Genomic DNA, 17,396 nt, shown 5'->3' with positions numbered 1-17,396 from the left:
AAAAAGCCCCTTTGCCACGTGCTGTTGACGCAGGTTGTGGCAACAGAGTTTTATGTGTTTTACCCACCAGAATCCCAGCTACAGCAAGAGGAGTGATGTCCTAGAAAGGGGAGGAGGAGGAGGACGGGAAAACCTAAGTGAGGGTATAGGAGGGAAACTGAATAGGGGTAGCAGGGTGGGGTGATTCGTGTTGGGCCATGGGGGCCATGGCTAAGACAGGGTTGCAGATCCTTGCATCTCAGATAAAAGGAGGCAGTGATGTTCCTCCTGAACTTTTGGGCCCACTGAGTGAGGGTGAGGCACGAAAAGGGTCTTGACACCTGTAAAGGGGGAGGATAACTACGAATAAGGGTGTGTTGCCACGTCTTGAGAATTTATGGGGTGACAGCCACTATTCTCTGCGACATGTTGTTAAGGACTCGGTGGTATCCTCCCCACCTCCCAAATTCCTCTGTTGAATCCCACATCCCCATTGTGACTGTATTTGGAGGAAGGGCCTTGAAGGAGATAATTAAGGTTCAATGAGCTTGTACGGGTGGCATCCCAATCCAATAGGGCCGATGTCCTTCTAGGAAGAGGAAGGGACACCAGGAGTGTGTGTGCCTGCAGGAAAGGCCTTGGGCGGACACAGTGAGAAGGCAGCCATCTGCAAGCCAAGCAGAGAGACTTCACCAGAAATCAGTCCTGCTGTCATCATGATCTCGGACTCCCGGCCTCCAGAACAGGGAGGAAGGACATCTCCGTTCTGTTACTCAGCCCTAGCAAACTCCTATCCATATGTTACCCCATGTAAACCTCATTATGACATTAAACACACTTTACGATAAAGAAACAGAAGCACAGAGAAGGTAAGCAACATGACTGAAGTTGCACAGCTAGTGGTAGTGGAACTGGAATTGAACCCAGGTAATAGGATGCCAGGGCTTAGGTTCCTAACAGCTGATATAAGGTAACACGATTAATAGCCAAAGTGGTACAAATGGATGCTTTCTTAAAAATTTATTTTAGAGAGAGAGGCTCACGAGAACGCGTGAGCCAGGGGGGAGGAGGGAGAGAGAGAATCTCAAGTAGACTCCCTGTTGAGCATCTTGATCCCAAGACCCCGAGGCTGTGACCTGGGCTGAAACCAAGAGTTGGACGCTTAACTGACAGAGCCACCCAGGTGCCCCTCAAATGCAAGCTTTCTGTCAGAAAAGCCCGTAGCCAATATAAAGTTCTGTGAGCACTCTGCGTAATGGATTTCTGATTTTAGTGCCTCGCCTCTTCTCCTCTTCCCATCATCCAAACAACAAACATTTCTGCGAGGCTTCTCTATCTGAAGCATTACGTGAGGCTGGGGAGACCAGGCAGGAGCCTCTGAGGTCCGTGTTCTGGAGGAGAGTTACTAGTAAGGAAAGGCGGCCGACAACTGAGCAGAAAAGCACAGAGAGTGACAGCGAAAAGGCAAGGAAGTCCGGGAACGTGGTGACAAGTGGGGGCTCAACTTGTCCCTTCATCCCCAGCCAGTCACTGAGTGCACGAAATAAAGCAGCTGGGAATTGCTTGCAGCCCCCCTCCTCCCAATTTCTGTCTCTAGAAAATGAGGCTTTTGCTCTAATAACCTATGACTTCTCTGGGTAAGTCAGGAGTTACCTGGACAATCCTTACCTCAACCCAGTTATGAGCTGGAATGGGAATAATAAATGCTATGGTCAAATGTGTTCTCTAGAATGTTCCAGAAGGTTTAGAGTAAGAGCTAGAAAGGTTGCAAGAAGACAGGAGGGAGGGGAAGGGATCGTTTCACTGGATCAGAGCAGGTTTTAAACGTGATGGAAGTGTTATTTAAGCAAGTAGGCGCTTGATACGCAGTCTGATATCTCGAGTCGGACACCCACCACCTCTGCCGCGGAGTGCTAAGGAGGAGGTGGGAAGACTTCAGGCCCATGTAGGGGAGGTCTGGGGCTTGGATAGAAAGCAAGACATGGGAAAAACGTGACGATGTTGTGCACTCCTCCTCCTGGGGGAGTTTAATCAACCAAAGAATGCTAATCTGGAAAGGCCTTACCCAGGAGTTGAAGGATGAAGCGGCTCATGAAAGGGGATTTCTTGGCCTCAGGGGGCCCTGCTAATTCTAGAAGGTAGTCTCAAATAGTACAACTTCACACCATCCCTCCAGCATCCCTGCCACGTAGGGCAGGGCAGGGCCACGTCCTCCTTGGGGTGGCCATCTGAGCTAAGAAAAAGTCGTTGAGGAGTGCCACCGGGAAGGCCCGTGACAGGAATGGGTGCGGTGACACGTGCCAGAGGCATAAGGACCAAGTCACTGATAGTGGCGGAATCTGGGGGGTGGGGGGGTGGGGGATACCCAAGTAAGAAACACAGCCTGCCTTTTTCTTTTCTTTCTTTTTTTCTTCCTTTTTTTTTTTTTTTAAGATTTTATTTATTTATTTGACAGACAGAGATCACAAGGAGGCAGAGAGACAAGCAGAGAGAAAGGAAGGGAAGCAGGCTCGCCACTGAGCAGAGAGCCCGATGCGGGGCTCGATCCCAGGACGCTGGGATCATGACCTGAGCTGAAGGCAGAGGCTTTAACCCACTGAGCCACCCAGGCGCCCCCAGCATAATCTTTTTCTATCAGACTACAAGTCAGGCCTGCAGAAGATTCACAGAAACATGGTCAACGCAGAATTATAGGGTTTTCTGAATTGGCTTTACAGTAGAATATGTGCTTTAATCATCTGGGCCAGCAAATAACACCCGCTTCACACAACACTAAGACTTGAAACAGACAATTACTGGTGGCAACTGCATCAAGATGGACGAGGAGAGTTTGTCATTTCATAGAGGGCCTTAACATGCACACTGGAAGGGAAGTAGGGAAGGGGGAAGGGGAGAGGAGGGGGGAGGAGAGGGGAAGAGGAGGAAAGAGAGGGAAGAGGAGGGGGACAGAGAGAGGGAGGGGGAGAGGAAGCGGGGGGGGGGGGAAGAGAGGAGGGAGGGGAAAGAAGAAAGAGAAGGAGAGAAGAGGAGAGAGGGGAGGAAAGGGGGGGAGGGGGAGGGCCAGAGAGAGGGGAGGAGAGATGGGGAAGAGGGTAGCTGGGGAAAGGAGGAGTGAGGGGAAGGAGAGAAAGCCTAATTCAAAACAGTAAAACTCTTGGGCACCTGGGGGGCTCAGTTGGTTAAGTGACTGCCTTCAGTTCAGCTCGTGATCCTGGAGTCATGGGATCAAGTCCCACATCAGGCTCCCTGCTCGGCAGGGAGTCTGCTTCTCCTTCTGACCTCTCTCCTCTCATGCTCTCTCTCTCTCTCTCTCTCTGTCTCCCAAATAAATAGTTTTTTAAAATAAAACATCAAAACTCTTAAAAAACAAAAATGAAGAATACTAAATGTACCATTTAAACCTCTGCGCACATTTGTACTTAAAGAGTCGTTCAATAAGCAAAAGACACAGCATTCATTGGCAAACCCTAGCGGACACCTTCACAAACCATCTGTGGCTTCCCAGTCAATGCTACCATTTGAAACATCATATGTGTACAGTTCTATTTCATAATTTCCTCCATGTTGACTTCTTTCATCGTGGGGAGACAGAAGGCCAGAAAAAAAAAAAAATCTGTTAAGGAAATTCCAGATGCCTGTAGACTTTTAACCTTTGTCTTGGGAACCCCCAGTGCCAGAAAGAGACTGGAGCATTAACTTGGCCCCAGCTGTGTGTATCTGAACACAGAACAGGCTCCCAACCAGGACGTGCACACCGTTCCTGCAGCCCCCCAACTCCACACCACCCACTGTGGTCTGATTCCAACACTGGGAAGAAAGGAGCTTGATTTCTCTCTTCTAAAAGGACACCCACAGCTCTGCCATGGTCTGCAAAATTCTCTTCTCTCTCCAAAACTGTCTGGAGTTTTAAAGGTTCAAATCCTGAGAAGGGGATGCGGAAAACAGAATCCAATTCCAAGAAACGTGCACACACACACTCCACGCACGGCTTTCCGGGCCCCGTGGAGGGGCCAGTCCCCCTTACCTTTATCATAGATTTCCTTCAGGACCCCTCGTTTTATCAGCTCCTCTCTGCTTTGCCTCATTGATATTTTCCTTTCCAGGGCTAGGAGCAAAACACAGAGAAGCAGGTGTGAGTCGGCAACCAAGAGCTTTGCAAAGGAATCACGTGTTAACATGTATTACAAAGTAACACACAGAAAAGCTTCAGTAAATTACATGTTATTAATGTTAATGAAATCCCATGCCCATTTTCATCAGATTATTTCTTTTAATCTTCAAAACGATCTTCAAACTACCTATAAGGCAGGCGCTTCTGTCTCATTTCATCTCATCCCGCCTGATAGTGGAGTAAACCACAGCCCGGAGAAATTCAACAACTTGTCAGTGTAACAGAACTACCGACAAGAGCCACCAGGATTCAACGGAGCAAGTGCTAACTCCAGTCCCAGCACGGCATCCTGAGCGTGCCATTCCCTTGTAAGTGGCATTTAATTATGTCGTTCGCATAGATTGGGTCTCACGGAGGATTTTGTTGCTTCCCAACTATTAAAAAAAAAATGGTATGCAAATGTCTCCCACAAAGCTCTCTGGATTGAGAGACGGGGGGGGCGGAGAGTGGGGGACCCCCATGGGACAGGCGTCCACTGCTTTCCTCTCTTAGGGTCCAAAGCCGAGCAGACAAGTGAGGGGTGAGCTTCCCAGTTAGGAAACGCACTTCCATGGGGACCCAGCTGTGCCTCTGAGCCAAATGCTCAGGCAGGTGGCACTGGGGGGGGGGGGCTTCTCTCAGCCCAGGGGGCATGACAGAGGGCGACTTGAGTGAAAACAGGGCCCAGGAGTGGAAAAGTGAGTGGCAGCACCAAGGGCAGGCCTGTGGCTCGAGGTGACGTGAAGGAAGTCAGCAGAGTCCACGGAAGTGAGCGTGAGCGAGCCACCCTGACCGCTGACATTTGTTTCCATGTGAACAGGAGGGGACAGATTATTTTGGTTGCTTTTGTCGGCTTGAAAATCTCCACATTCTTTGCATACGTGGTTATTCCGCGGGGAGGGGGGGGAAGCCATTTATAAAATAAAGAAACTTTTATGCAGACAAATTCAAACACAGATTACACACACACACACACACACACACACACACACACACACACCCCTCAGGAGAATTTAGTCCAAAGAATACAAGTGAGCACTAGAAAACAAGCAAGGAAACAGGGACTAGGATTCTGTTACTAGCTGAGTGACCTTGGTCAAGTCACTTTGCCGGTCTGAGGAAACACTGATGCCTCAGCCCCAGCTTCTCTGATTTAGTAAGTCCAGGCTGGGACCTGGACATCTATATTGTCATGAAAAACTCTGGGTTCTTCTCAGTCATATCAAGGTTGAAAATCACATTTTATATATTTTGAGGACTTACTATTTTTAAAAATATTCTAACTCTCTCTTATAACGAATTCAGTGGTGTGAGGCAGCAAAATAAATCTGAGGTTAGGCTGCTCTCCCACAGAGCTTCCTGAGAACACATTAATAGTCAAACGGATACATATATATACACCCACAGAAGTGGGGTCAGAAGGGTTGTACGGAGGTCAAACCGTAAAGGTGGGTGTGGGAATCACTGGAATGGTGCTTGTTTGGGGGGGGCTGTAGGAGTTTTAGGACTCATACCAAGTGTACCAAATGACATGACATGGGGGGGCGGGCAGGAGGGCAGAAGGCTGTCCTCTGTGCAGAAGAGGAATGCCCAGAGAAGGGAGAGAGAACTGCTTGCAGTCTGGTTACAAAGTTCTGTCTGCTTTCAGAGGAGTGGGCGGTTAGGGACTCAGGGCCAGGGTCCCCAACAAGAAAATATGGAGTCAGGACAGCTAAGATCAAACAGCACTAACGTCCCGATGTGCACCTTGGACAGGAATGCACCGACTTTCTGCTCTGCAGCCTTTGCAGATATGACTGCTGCAAAACATCCTCAAAGAAGACAATGAACCACAAAGCATTTGTCAATATCACAGGCAAGGGGCAGCTAAGACCTAAGCCCCCAGACATCATCAAAGAAAGAGCATCTGCACATGGACGTTAACTTAATAGGTACACAGATATGTGACCAAATCCCTTGTTGGCACGACTCAGCACACCGATTGCTGAAGATGGATCCACGAAAGAGCTCATAAAACCCGCGAAACTCGGAAACTCCGAGGGCAGCCCGCTCTGGCCCCCTCCCTCTCCAGGAACTTGAGAGGTAAGTTTGCTCAGTAAGTTTGTTTTGCGGCCCGCCACCCTTCATCCGGTCTACCTCTTCATTCTTGGAAGCAGCGGGACCAGCAACTATAGGCACCAAGGGGACACAAATCCTGTAACACGTTTAAGCAAAGATGGGTTTGGTGGCACAGTGGGAAGAGACTGGACAGGCAAACCGAAGCAGGGGTTTTTAAGCAAGGACTTTGCTAACAGATCTTGTGGGTGGCATCAAGCCACCCAGAAAGCACACAGGAGAGGTGCTTTGCCAATCCTGTATTGAACCACTGATTGGATGGATTTCCCTTAATCAAAATGAGGTTTCTCAGGGGCTTGTCAAAGCCACAGACAGAAGTGGGGGGACCTAAGGCCCAACTTTGAAGGAAGAATCCACAGCAAGTTGGGCAAAGCCACGGGCCTGGCAGCCGGAGATGGCAAGTTTCAGGAGAACGTGGGTGCTCCCAGGCCAGTCACTCGGCCATGCGGACCTCCGCGGGCTCCCTGAGCTCATCCAAGGACAGAACCCCGGCCCATGGCGAAAGGTGCTCTGACAGTCCTTACTCTCACAGAGCTGACAGACTGATGTGTGGTTCAGACGGCTGTCAAACAGTATTAGCTAATGTGTGATTACAAATCCAGGTAAGTCCTGCTAAAAGAAAGGGACACGTTCAGGGGCATCTGGGTGGCTCAGTGGGTTAAAGCCTCTACCTTCGGCTCAGGTCATGATCCCAGGGTCCTGGGATCGAGCCCCGCATCTGGCTCTTGGCTTGGCGGGAGGCCTGGTTCCCTCTTTCTCTCTCTGCCTGCCTCTCTGCCTACTTGTGATCTCTGTCAAATAAATAAATAAAATCTTAAAAAAAAAAAAAAAAAGAAAGGGACATGTTCTACCAGACGTATGATTAGTAATCTTCCCTACAGGGTCATGAGAAAAGGCTTTTCTGAGGAACGGACCCACAAGCAGAGTTTGAAAGATGAATACGTATTATCACAGATAAGGACAGTCAGGTAGGGGCTGAGGGAGACACTCCAGACGTAGCAAACAGGGCAGTGACTCTGGATGGAGGCGACATGGTGTCCTTGGTGAGAGAGAGCCCCCAGAGTCACTGCAGCCACCAGCACCAGATGGAGAGGGACTCGAGATGTGGCCAGAGGGATGGGGGGCTGGGCCCGGCAGGGCCTCATGGACCACGTTATTCTAAGGACAATGGGAATAAACCATCAGAGATCATTGACCACTTCACCGTGGAGAATATATCGGAGGAGGGCCGGTTCTAGGGGCTTCCCGAGTCTAGGCAAGAGATGATGGTCGCTTGGACCCAGATGCTGGTGATGGGAGATGCGGGCAGACGATGCATTCAAGTCGCATGCAGGTGGCGAGGTGGCCATGGGGTCAAGTGAAGGATGTGAAGGAAAAGAGAGGGGTCAAGGTCAACTGCTTGGTTCCTGACCTGCACAGCTGAATGGACAGTGGTGTTGAGAACTCAGTGGGGGACGCGGGTTGAGAATCAGGGTTGTAGGGAAGATGGGGAGCCCAGCGTTAGCTCTGGTTAAGAGGAGACGTGAAGTACATGCTGGGGAATGTAGCTGCATACTTTCTAAAACAAGGATTAACTAAGACCGTGTTATACTGGCATGGACTGTGGTAAAGGCTTCCAGGTATCCGTGTTTCTCAAACTTTTCCATGGGAACACTCCTAATGGCAAAGCAGTAATACCACAGGCTCCAAGGGTAGGACTGAGCTGGCTGACCCAAGCATGCCATTTCTTTACTGTACTGAGTTTCTCCTTAAGAATTAAGGTGGAAAAGCGCCTGGGTGGCTTAGTAGGTTAAGCATCTGCCTTTGGCTCAGGCGATGATCCTGGGGTCCTGGGATCGAGTCCCCCATCTGGCTTCCCGCTCAGTGGGAAGTCTGCTTTCTCTCTCTCTGCCCTTCCTCCCCTCCTTCCCTGCTCATGCTCCCTCTCTCTCTCTCTTAAATGAAATCTTTTTCAACAAAAGAACTAAGGTGGAGTTCCCATAACAGATCTCCTCTTCTTCAAACAAGACAATACCCACCCCCAACCAATTTCCAAGTTGAATTGACATTCTGGGAAGAGATGGCTCCTTTATCCTATGGCTTTGTCCATTTCCTGGCACAGAACCCTGTGTCGACAGGGGATACACAATCATTTCGGGAGGGCGGCATAGCACGTTATTTAATTTAATCCTCACCACATTCTGTGAAGTGGTATCATTCCCATTTCTCAGAGGTACCTGAGATCCTGCAAAACTGACTTGCTCGGCGTCAAACAGCAGTAAGTGGCAGAGCAGAAAGAGATATTAATGCCTGGTGGTTTGGTTTTTTTTTTCCATTCCACACTGTTGTGAGGACTGTTATGATACGCACAGGCTCTAAATATAATCTCACGTACAAGGCTCTAAAAACGGAAGGTGATCTCATTAGTAGTTTACTTGGGTCTGTAGGTCATGGTACAATGGCATAATTATACTTTATTCTTAGGAGAGTCTTTCTTCTGGGGTACTCTTTACTTACTCTTTTAATAAGATATATGTGATACCTGCCTTCCAGTCTTATTTTTAGCAGCCCTTCCAAAGTTAGAGCGAAGTTTAACTATGGACATAGACAAGCGCAACACTGCTCTGGGAAGTAAAGTTAAGTGGGCTGTTCGGAGCAGAAGGACGACTGAGATCCTCTGACCTGGTCTACTACCGAACTACCAAACACTGGGCAGGGGAGGGCTTGATGTAGGGGAAAGAAAACATAATGGTTTCCTATCCACTGACCAAGATGAGGTCTGATCTGCCCTCTCCAACAACTTTGGCCTTGGGTAAGATGAAAAAAAGAAAAACAGAGAAGAAATAACAAGAAGTTAAAGTCAGAGGAAGAGAATCAACACATCAGGGAAGACAGAAGGTGTAACAGGTACCCCACTTGCCCAAAGGATAGCAGGAATAGATCAGATAAACGGAGATCCACGGCATGACTGTGAGCTGATTCACTGGGCAACGCTTGCCTTTGGGACGTAAGAAATGGAAGTTAACAGCACAAAGTCAACCACCTCTTTAAAAAAAAGAAACCTGAAAAACAGTCTTGTTAGATGTGTGGTTAAAAAGTAGTATTTTTAGGGGCACCTGGGTGGCTCAGTCAGTTGAGCGTCTGACTGTTGATTTCCATTCAGGTCATGATCTCAGGGTCGTGAGATCAAGCCCTGCCTCGGGCTCTGAGCCTGCTTAAGATTCTCTCTCTCCCTCTGCCCCTCCCCCCGCTCTCACTCATTCTCTTAAAAAAAAAAAAGGAATATTTTTATATGAAAGAAAAAGTTATGGCTTGTTTTAAAACAAGAAAATATAAAACACAGGGATCACTCAAATGTTACTGAGTTATTAAAGCACAAGGCAGTAAGAAATCTGAGAGACCACACATGGGAATGTTCTGGAGTAAACATTTTGGTTATAAAACTAGACAGCAGTGATGGCTATAAAACTCTTTAAATTTACTGGAATCATTAAGTTATATGCCTTCAATGAGTTACTTATATGGTATGTAAGTGATACCTCCATAAGTTGTTAGGACATGAAAAAAAGTGACCATGAGAGAAAAAAATCCCATAATGGAAAAAACATCAATTAAAAACAAAAACAGTACATCTAAACAGACAATTAAATAAATGTTAGGCCACCGTAAACAAGAGGACAACGTTAAAATCAAAGGGTTAGGAATTTAACATATAAAGGTAAATTCCTAAAAAACATTTTTCTAAATCTTTATAAACAGAACCAAAATAGAAAAAGCACAGAATCTAATTCCCCTCCAAAACAAAAGTACAGCTCAGACAGTGAATCTTTAGAAAAGAACCCATTTGGGGCACCTGGGTGGCTTAGTGGATTAAAGCCTCTGCCTTCGACTCAGGTCATGATCCCAGGGTCCTGGGTTGGAGCCCTGCCTGCATCGGGCTCTCCACTCAGCAGGGAGCCTGCTTCTTTCTCTCTCTCTGCCTGCCTCCCTGCCTACTCGTGATCTCTGTCAAATAAATAAATAAAATCTTTAAAAAAAATTTAAAAGAAAAAAGAAAATAACCCATTTTCCAGGCTTCAGTAAACGCAGAACACTGTAATAAGCTTTCGAGGTGGTCCTGTGGCAAGCGAAACATCAAAAACAAAATCGCATAAGCCAGCAAATGTGCAAAAGTCTACTACAGGGACATCTGGTCTAAAATTCTATGCCCAATGTAAGAGACAGCCTGAAGAGGAATCAGGGCAGACACAACTGATTTGCTTTTATAGACAGACAAAGAATTAGTCGAGTAGATCCAAATGCACAAAAGGAAGCTTCCCATACCCTTCTTGCCTGAAATGAATAGGAGGTTTCTCAATTACTATACCAAAAATAGCCCCCAAATGCCCCCCTGCCCGAAACCATAATCAAAGGTTGGGATGTCCCAGGAAGACTCCCAAAGCTTGCCTTCAAACTCGGCCTGAATTTAAAAGTCACGCAGAAAACCTTGAGATGCACAATTATCCTCGCATCTCTATCACTGTTTATTAATCTTGCCTTTTTACTTTGTGTATTTTTCTTTTTAAAAATTTAAATATAGTCTACATACAATGTTGTGTTAGTTTCAGGTGACTCTTGGGGGTCTTGCTAATCCCGGTGAGGCTGCCTCTCCCGGGGTTAGCCAAATACCGCAGGCAGTACCTGGCTAGCCCGTGAACCTACCTTTCACGTGCAAACCACCTGACCCAGAGCCCTTACCCCCAACCACCTCCTTCATGGAGCTCCTACTCTACAGGCCACTATCCAGCTGCCCTCATCAGCCCAGGCCTGGGGGCCAGACGACTGGAAAACGTCCCATGCCCCAGAGCCTGCTGAGATGATTCAAACCAGCCAGGCAATCTTGCTTCCACTGTCCATTCTTTCCTGTGGGAAACACACTACAGGTTCTTGCCCACAATTTCCACATTTCCCTCCTACTCCCTCTGCCTCCTAACCAACCCCGATGTTTCCCCCATGGCCCTCCGCGGCATGGCATGACCCTTTCTCTTGGACTCCATGAGTGTAACAAACCATCTTCTTAAAACATTTTTTCGAAGATTTTATTTATTTATTTATTTGAGAGAGAGAGAGAGAGAGAGGGACACACACACAGAGCACGAGCGGAGACAGGAACAGACTGGGAGGGAGAGGGATGAGCGGACCCTGCGCTGAGTGGGGAGCTCGACATGGGGCTCGATCCCAAGACCCTGAGATCATAACCTGAGCTGAAACCAAGAGTCAGACACTTAACCCGCTGAGTCACCCAGACATCCCCAAACCATCTTTTTAATGGCAGGCATCTCCTGATCTGTTGGCCTCACCATGCTTCAATAATAGCAAGACCAACATCTTAAAACACACCTATCCTCGGCAGGCATTTGTCAACAAAGGAAAAACTAGGGGTATTTCCCACAGCTTTACGTTCCAACCTCTTGTTCTGAACTCTGTTCCATTATGAGCGAATGCTTTAGAAAGGCAGAGTCTGGTGAAGAATGGATCCCTGGCAGGGACTTCCACTAAAGCCCAGAGACCGACGCTAACGATGGAGTGGTTCCCATCCAAGTGTTTCTGGGAGCCCTTCTGAGCCAGCAGTGCAAGCTACACCACGGTTACCAGCAACCAGGTCCCCAGCACCTCCCATCCAGTGCTCTCCCAGCCTCCCCGGCCACAAAGGTATGTTCTAAGCCAAGGAATGCCATGGTTCTCTGACATCGATGAACTTAGAACAGACATCTTGGGCAGATTGCTCTCCCTAGTGAATGCCTCGATTGGATGAATTTGTTAAAAATAACTGGCACGTTCTCGGGGCACGTGGATGGCTCCGTTGGCTAAGGATAGGACTCTGGATTTCGGCTCAGGTCATAATCTTAGGGTCACGAGATCAAGCCCCGAGCTGAGCTCCGCACTCAGACTTTGCTGGAGAATCTCTCTCCTTCCCTTTCCCTCCTCCCCCCCTCTGCTCCCTCTCTCTCTCTCCAATAAATAAAATCTTTAACATAACCAGCACATTCTCTTTTTTATTTTTTGTGCATGTGCACACCCACACATCTATGCTTTTATCTCATTTATGAAAATATTTTGCTGTAAACAATTCAAGAAATAACACTGAAAAGAAAGTCTTTTTTACACAGCTCTTCCTTCCCTCGGCACAACTCCCCAAATCTCACTGCTGCTTTCCTTTGATATTTTCCTTCTACTTCCACCTTCTCACTCAACCCGCCACTATGTATTAATGCAGTTTTAAAAAAACATAAATGGGATCATTCTGCTCATATTATAAGCTCTTTCTTCCCCCTCAAGGATCAATATACCTTAGAGCTCTCCCCATCAGCACCTACAGAAATGCCTCATTCTCTTTGAATACTACATACCATTACATGGGGCAGAAGTGTCATAATTTGTCTACCCATCTGCAACTGAAGGAAATTTAAGTTATTTCAACTTTGGGGCAAATATTCGTGCTGTAAATATATTTTTTCTGGCATGCATGTGAACAGGTGGAAGAATTTTTTCTAGAATATGTCACTTGAGGTACAATTTCTGGGTAGCACATTCTTTTTTTTTAAAAGATTTATGTATTTCAGAGAGAGAGAGAGTGGGGGGGGCAGAGGAAGAGGGAGAGAGAGAATCTCAAGCAGACTTCCCTCTGAGTATGGAGCCCCACGTGGGGCTTGATCCCATGACCTTGAGATCACCACCTGAGCAGAAACCAAGAGCCAAGCACTTAGCCAACTGAGCCACCCAGGTGCTCCACGGGGAGTGCATTTTTTTAATATGCTCCCAGTACCGATGTAAGAAAAAAAATGCCGTATGTTTCATAACTTTTAAGTACTGCTTTTTTATTTTAATAAAAGGTGGCTGGGGTGCCTGTGTGGCTCAGTGGGTTAAAGCCTCTGCCTTTGGCTCAGGTCATGATCTTGGGGTCCTGGGATTGAGCCCCACATCGGGCTCTCTGCTCAGCGGGGAGCCTGCCTCCCCCCGCCTGCCTCTCTGCCTACTTGTGATCTCTGTCTGTCAAATAAATAAATAAAATCTTTAAAAAACATGAGGTGGAAGAAGCAATATTGATGCGGGACCAAGTTACTTGGTTCTACTCAGAGTACTAGTGCAGGAACCTGTTCAGCTCATACTCTAGGATAATCCATCTCTGTTGAATTCTCTGCTCAGCAGCCTTTAAATTACATTCTCGAGGAGCTAGACATTTGAAGTGGGAAAAACAACTGAGCAATGATGAAATTTGCAGCAGCTTACTGCAGAGTCTTATACTTTTGGCTGTTAAAATAGTCAACTTGTACTTAAAATCAGTGGCTTTCATCCCTTTGAAATTTTACAACCCCAGAGACCATGAATTTAGCCTAGAAATCTACAAGTGACAAACGGAATGAACCTCGAGAGCCTAGAACATACCCCTGCTTCCCATGTGACTTATGAACAATGGGGATTGTTAATCTAATACAACTATAGCCTGGGAAACCCAGCCCAAAATAATCAATCCACATTCACACTAACTTCGTGGGAAATGCTTCCATTTTTTAAAGACGAAGAGACGGTTTCGAAATTAAATTGATATGTACAATATATAAAATATGTACAATATATAAAATATATAAAAGGGAAGAAAGGCAAGGAAGAAGACGTAGGATAAACCTGGAAATCTTCCATTTTGAAAAACCAGATTGCAAATGCCAGCTGATCGGTTCCTTCGTAAGGAAATTCATGAACAAAGCAATGAGGTTGTTGATCTAAGGGCTATACTGAAAAAGAAGGGAAAGAAGAAGTGAACGCACCTCTAAATGTCTCATTTCAGGTAGAATGGTAAGACCAACGTATTCAAGAAGTCACGTGAGTCTAGAAGCAATTGGTAGGAACACCAGATATTGTGCCTTTTACGAACAAAGACATTTGAGTACTAGGAATATCCAAACATTTTTGCCAAATGCGGAATAATGAGGCAAGGTTTGATTATTTGGTCATCTGAAGAAAGCTTATTGAATTGCTCATTCAAAACAAAATAAAAAAAAAAAAAATTGGCAGGGCTTCCGGATGACTCAGTTGCTTAAGCATTCGACTCTTGATTTTGACTCAGATCATGATCTCAGGGACTGTGAGATCGAGCCCTGCATGGGTTCTGTGCTTGGCGTGGAGTCTGCCTGAGATTCTTTCCTCCTCCCTCTCCTTTCCCCTCTGGTCTCCGCCCGCCAACACACGTATGTGTGCATGCACATACACACACACGCGTGTGTGTGCACTCTAAAATAAATAAGTAAATTTTTAAAAAATCTTAAAAAATATTTAGCAATTAAGGTCAAGTGATCCTCAAATTCAGAGAGGTTGACCAGTACGGAATTTTTTCCCCTGTAAAAGTCCAAACCATGAGGAAATTCCATCTGTAAGATAGAATTTAAGTAACTGCCCTTGTTACATGCACAGATCCTGATTTCCCCATGGTTCCAGGATGAGCAGAAGTCCAAGAGGAACAAAGTTCCTCGTCTCCAACATGGTAACCCGGACGCTGTTCTTGTGTAATGCTATGCAGCTAGCTTGGATAAAGACTTCATGACCCCTGAGGTAGATGAGACTGTTTATTTGTTGTTGCTCGTGATTCTATTCAAGTCCCCCAAATCAGCACTTTGTAAAGTCTGTTCTGCAGAACAGTAACCTCCAGAGATGCTCTGAGGAAAAAGCTGTGAGAACAATAATTTGGCGATTTGTTTATTAGCACAAAAGGACACACAGTAAGGAAACCGGCTTAACTCTGTTGAACCCGGTGTTTTTCCCAAATTCATTGGACAATACGGTCCTTTTATGGAGACTATGGGACTTGCATTCTGAGGAAAATCTTCTGGGAAATGCTGATCTAAATAAATACCAGATCACATGGGACAAATGTGGTGTTCTTCCGTTAAAAAAAGGAATCAGGGAGGTCAGCCTGTCTTAACCTTAGCAGGGTCACAGAGGGCCAAGCTCCTTCATAAAGAGGTTTCTGGCAAAGGAATCAAACACAACCAAAAACCCAAAGCCTTGAAATACCAAGTGGCTGACCAAGAAGATCCCCATCGAGCCAAGGGACCAGCCATCCATCTACCTGTCCTCCTGGGGTCCTGGTCAGAACAGCAGCTGATAGAGACTGGAGCTGTGTCCCAGCAAGCTCCCCGCATAGGCTGCCCCCCGATGAATGCGTTCCTCCAGATAAGTATAACTAGACTTGTTTAACCTTGAGCAGACCGGTACCGCAGAGTATCTGCCCCAAATAACATTTTTGGCTTTGACATAATTGGTATCAGACGCTTCTTCCTGAAAGCGATTCAGACAGTGCAATTTCCTCTGGAGTCATAGAGCAGAAGAGGAGGGCCATGTCATTATCAGAGATGAGGTGATCCGTTTTCCTCATTCCCGTGGGTGACATGCCTGCAGCCAGGTCCCACAAGAGCTCTACCCACTGATTAAGTGTATGGGGAAAAAGGCAGGATCACCCACTCATTCTCAGCTGCAAGTTGCACGGTTAAAACCTCTTCAAAAATTCTTTATGCATCTTGATTGGATCCTGGTTTGAACAAACCAGCTAGAAAAGTGTCTTGGGGTCAGCTGTAAACACCTGAATGTGGACGGGGTATCAGATGATATTAGGGAATTATTATTAGTTCTGCTATATAGGATAAGGGTCTTGTGGTTACACAGGACATTTCCCTTATTTTTCAGAGATGCATGATTAGAAATGTAATCGGGGTGCCTGGGTGGCTCAGTCGGTTAAGCGTCCGACTTGGTTTCAGCTCAGGCCATGATTTCGGGGCCATGAGATCGGGCCCCTCACTGGGGTCCATGCTCGAGATTCTCTCTCTCCCTCTGCTACTCCCCATGCTCCCCTTGGAAAAAAAAAAGTCTGTAATTAACTGTAAAACACTTCAAGAGGAAAAAAAAAAAAGGCAACAAATACAGCCAAATCTCTGTAACTATTAGGTGGCAATCCAACAATTATATTGAAATACCAGTATATAACCCTCTCAATTTCTCTTACAAATTTTTCAAAAATAAAAAGTAAACACACAAAAGGGATGAATCTTACAAGTAAGAGAAAAAAGAGCAAGACAAAACACGCATCCTGTGATTCCATGTACATAAAGTTCAAAAACAGGCCAGAGTAAACGCGTGCTGCAGAGATGCCTCGCCAACCTGGAACACTACAAATACAAAGCAAGGACATAATCACAGCATAAACCGAGTCAGTGTCTAGCTTTGGCGGGGAGGAGGACTGCAGTCAGAAAGGTATATCAAGGGGCGCCCCGGGTGGCTTAGTCGGCTGAGTGTCCGACTCTTGATTTCGGCTCAGATCATGATCTCAGGGTCCTGAGACTGAGCCCCGCGCTGCGCTCCCGGCTGGGTGTGCCAAGGACACCAAGGACACTTGGGGTCTCCCAAGTCGGCTTGGGATTCTCTCTCCCTCTCCCTCTGCCCCTGCCTCCCCTCCCCCCAATAAATAAATAAAATCTTAAAAGGAAAGGAAGGGGGGCACCTGGGTGGCTCGGTGGGTTGGGGCCTCTGCCTTCGGCTCAGGTCATGGTCCCGGGGTCCTGGGATCGAGCCCCGTGTCGGGCTCCCTGCTCAGCACGGAGCCTGCTTCCCTTCCTCTCTCTCTCTCTGCCTGCCTCTCTGCCTACTTGTGATCTCTGTCTGTCAAATAAGTAAATGAAATCTTAAAAAAAAAAAAAAAAAGGAAAGGAAGGAAGGAAGAAAAGGATAAGAAAGAAAATAAGGAAGGAAGGAAGAAAGAAAAAAAGAAAGAAAGAGAGAGAGAGAGAGAAAGAAAGAAGCACATCGAGGGGCTTCCGGGGGCTGTCGGTAACTTTCCGGCCGTGGCCGGGGGTTATATGGAACTGGCTTTACAACCACCTGTTAAACTGTACATCAACGCTCCACTTAATGCATTTTCTGAACGTATTTTATTTTCAGTAAAAGGGCCTTCTCGGTAGCGTTGCTTCCTTTTGTACTGCTCCAATGGTCTCTGAAGGAGAATAAAAAAAACTCAGCCACCAGAAAATGAAATCATGCGGTCGGCCAGCAGACTCTCTCTGGTTAATGAAAGAAAGGGTGATTATAAGGCAAGAAAAGCTGCACTTCTTTTCCTGGTCATTTCTTCAAATAGGTCAGACCAGAGTGT

General features: G+C 46.7%; 1 protein-coding gene across 5 annotated transcripts in view; it reads right to left on the bottom strand.

Moving 5' to 3' along the window:
- Positions 1 to 17,396, bottom strand: part of PHACTR1 (phosphatase and actin regulator 1) — a 305,573-nt gene that overhangs the window by 104,250 nt on the left and 183,927 nt on the right. For all 5 annotated transcript variants that reach the window (XM_080807028.1, XM_080807025.1, XM_080807027.1 and 2 more), the window contains one exon: positions 4,004 to 4,084. In XM_080807028.1, the coding sequence (XP_080663154.1) occupies positions 4,004 to 4,084 (81 nt within the window). The remainder of the gene's footprint in view (positions 1 to 4,003; positions 4,085 to 17,396) is intronic.

The sequence above is a fragment of the Martes martes genome (assembly GCF_963455335.1).
Source record: "Martes martes genome assembly, chromosome: 6".
Lineage (NCBI taxonomy): Eukaryota > Metazoa > Chordata > Mammalia > Carnivora > Mustelidae > Martes > Martes martes.
Note: the sequence above shows the minus strand (reverse complement) of the source record. Positions and strands in the feature narration are given on the sequence as shown.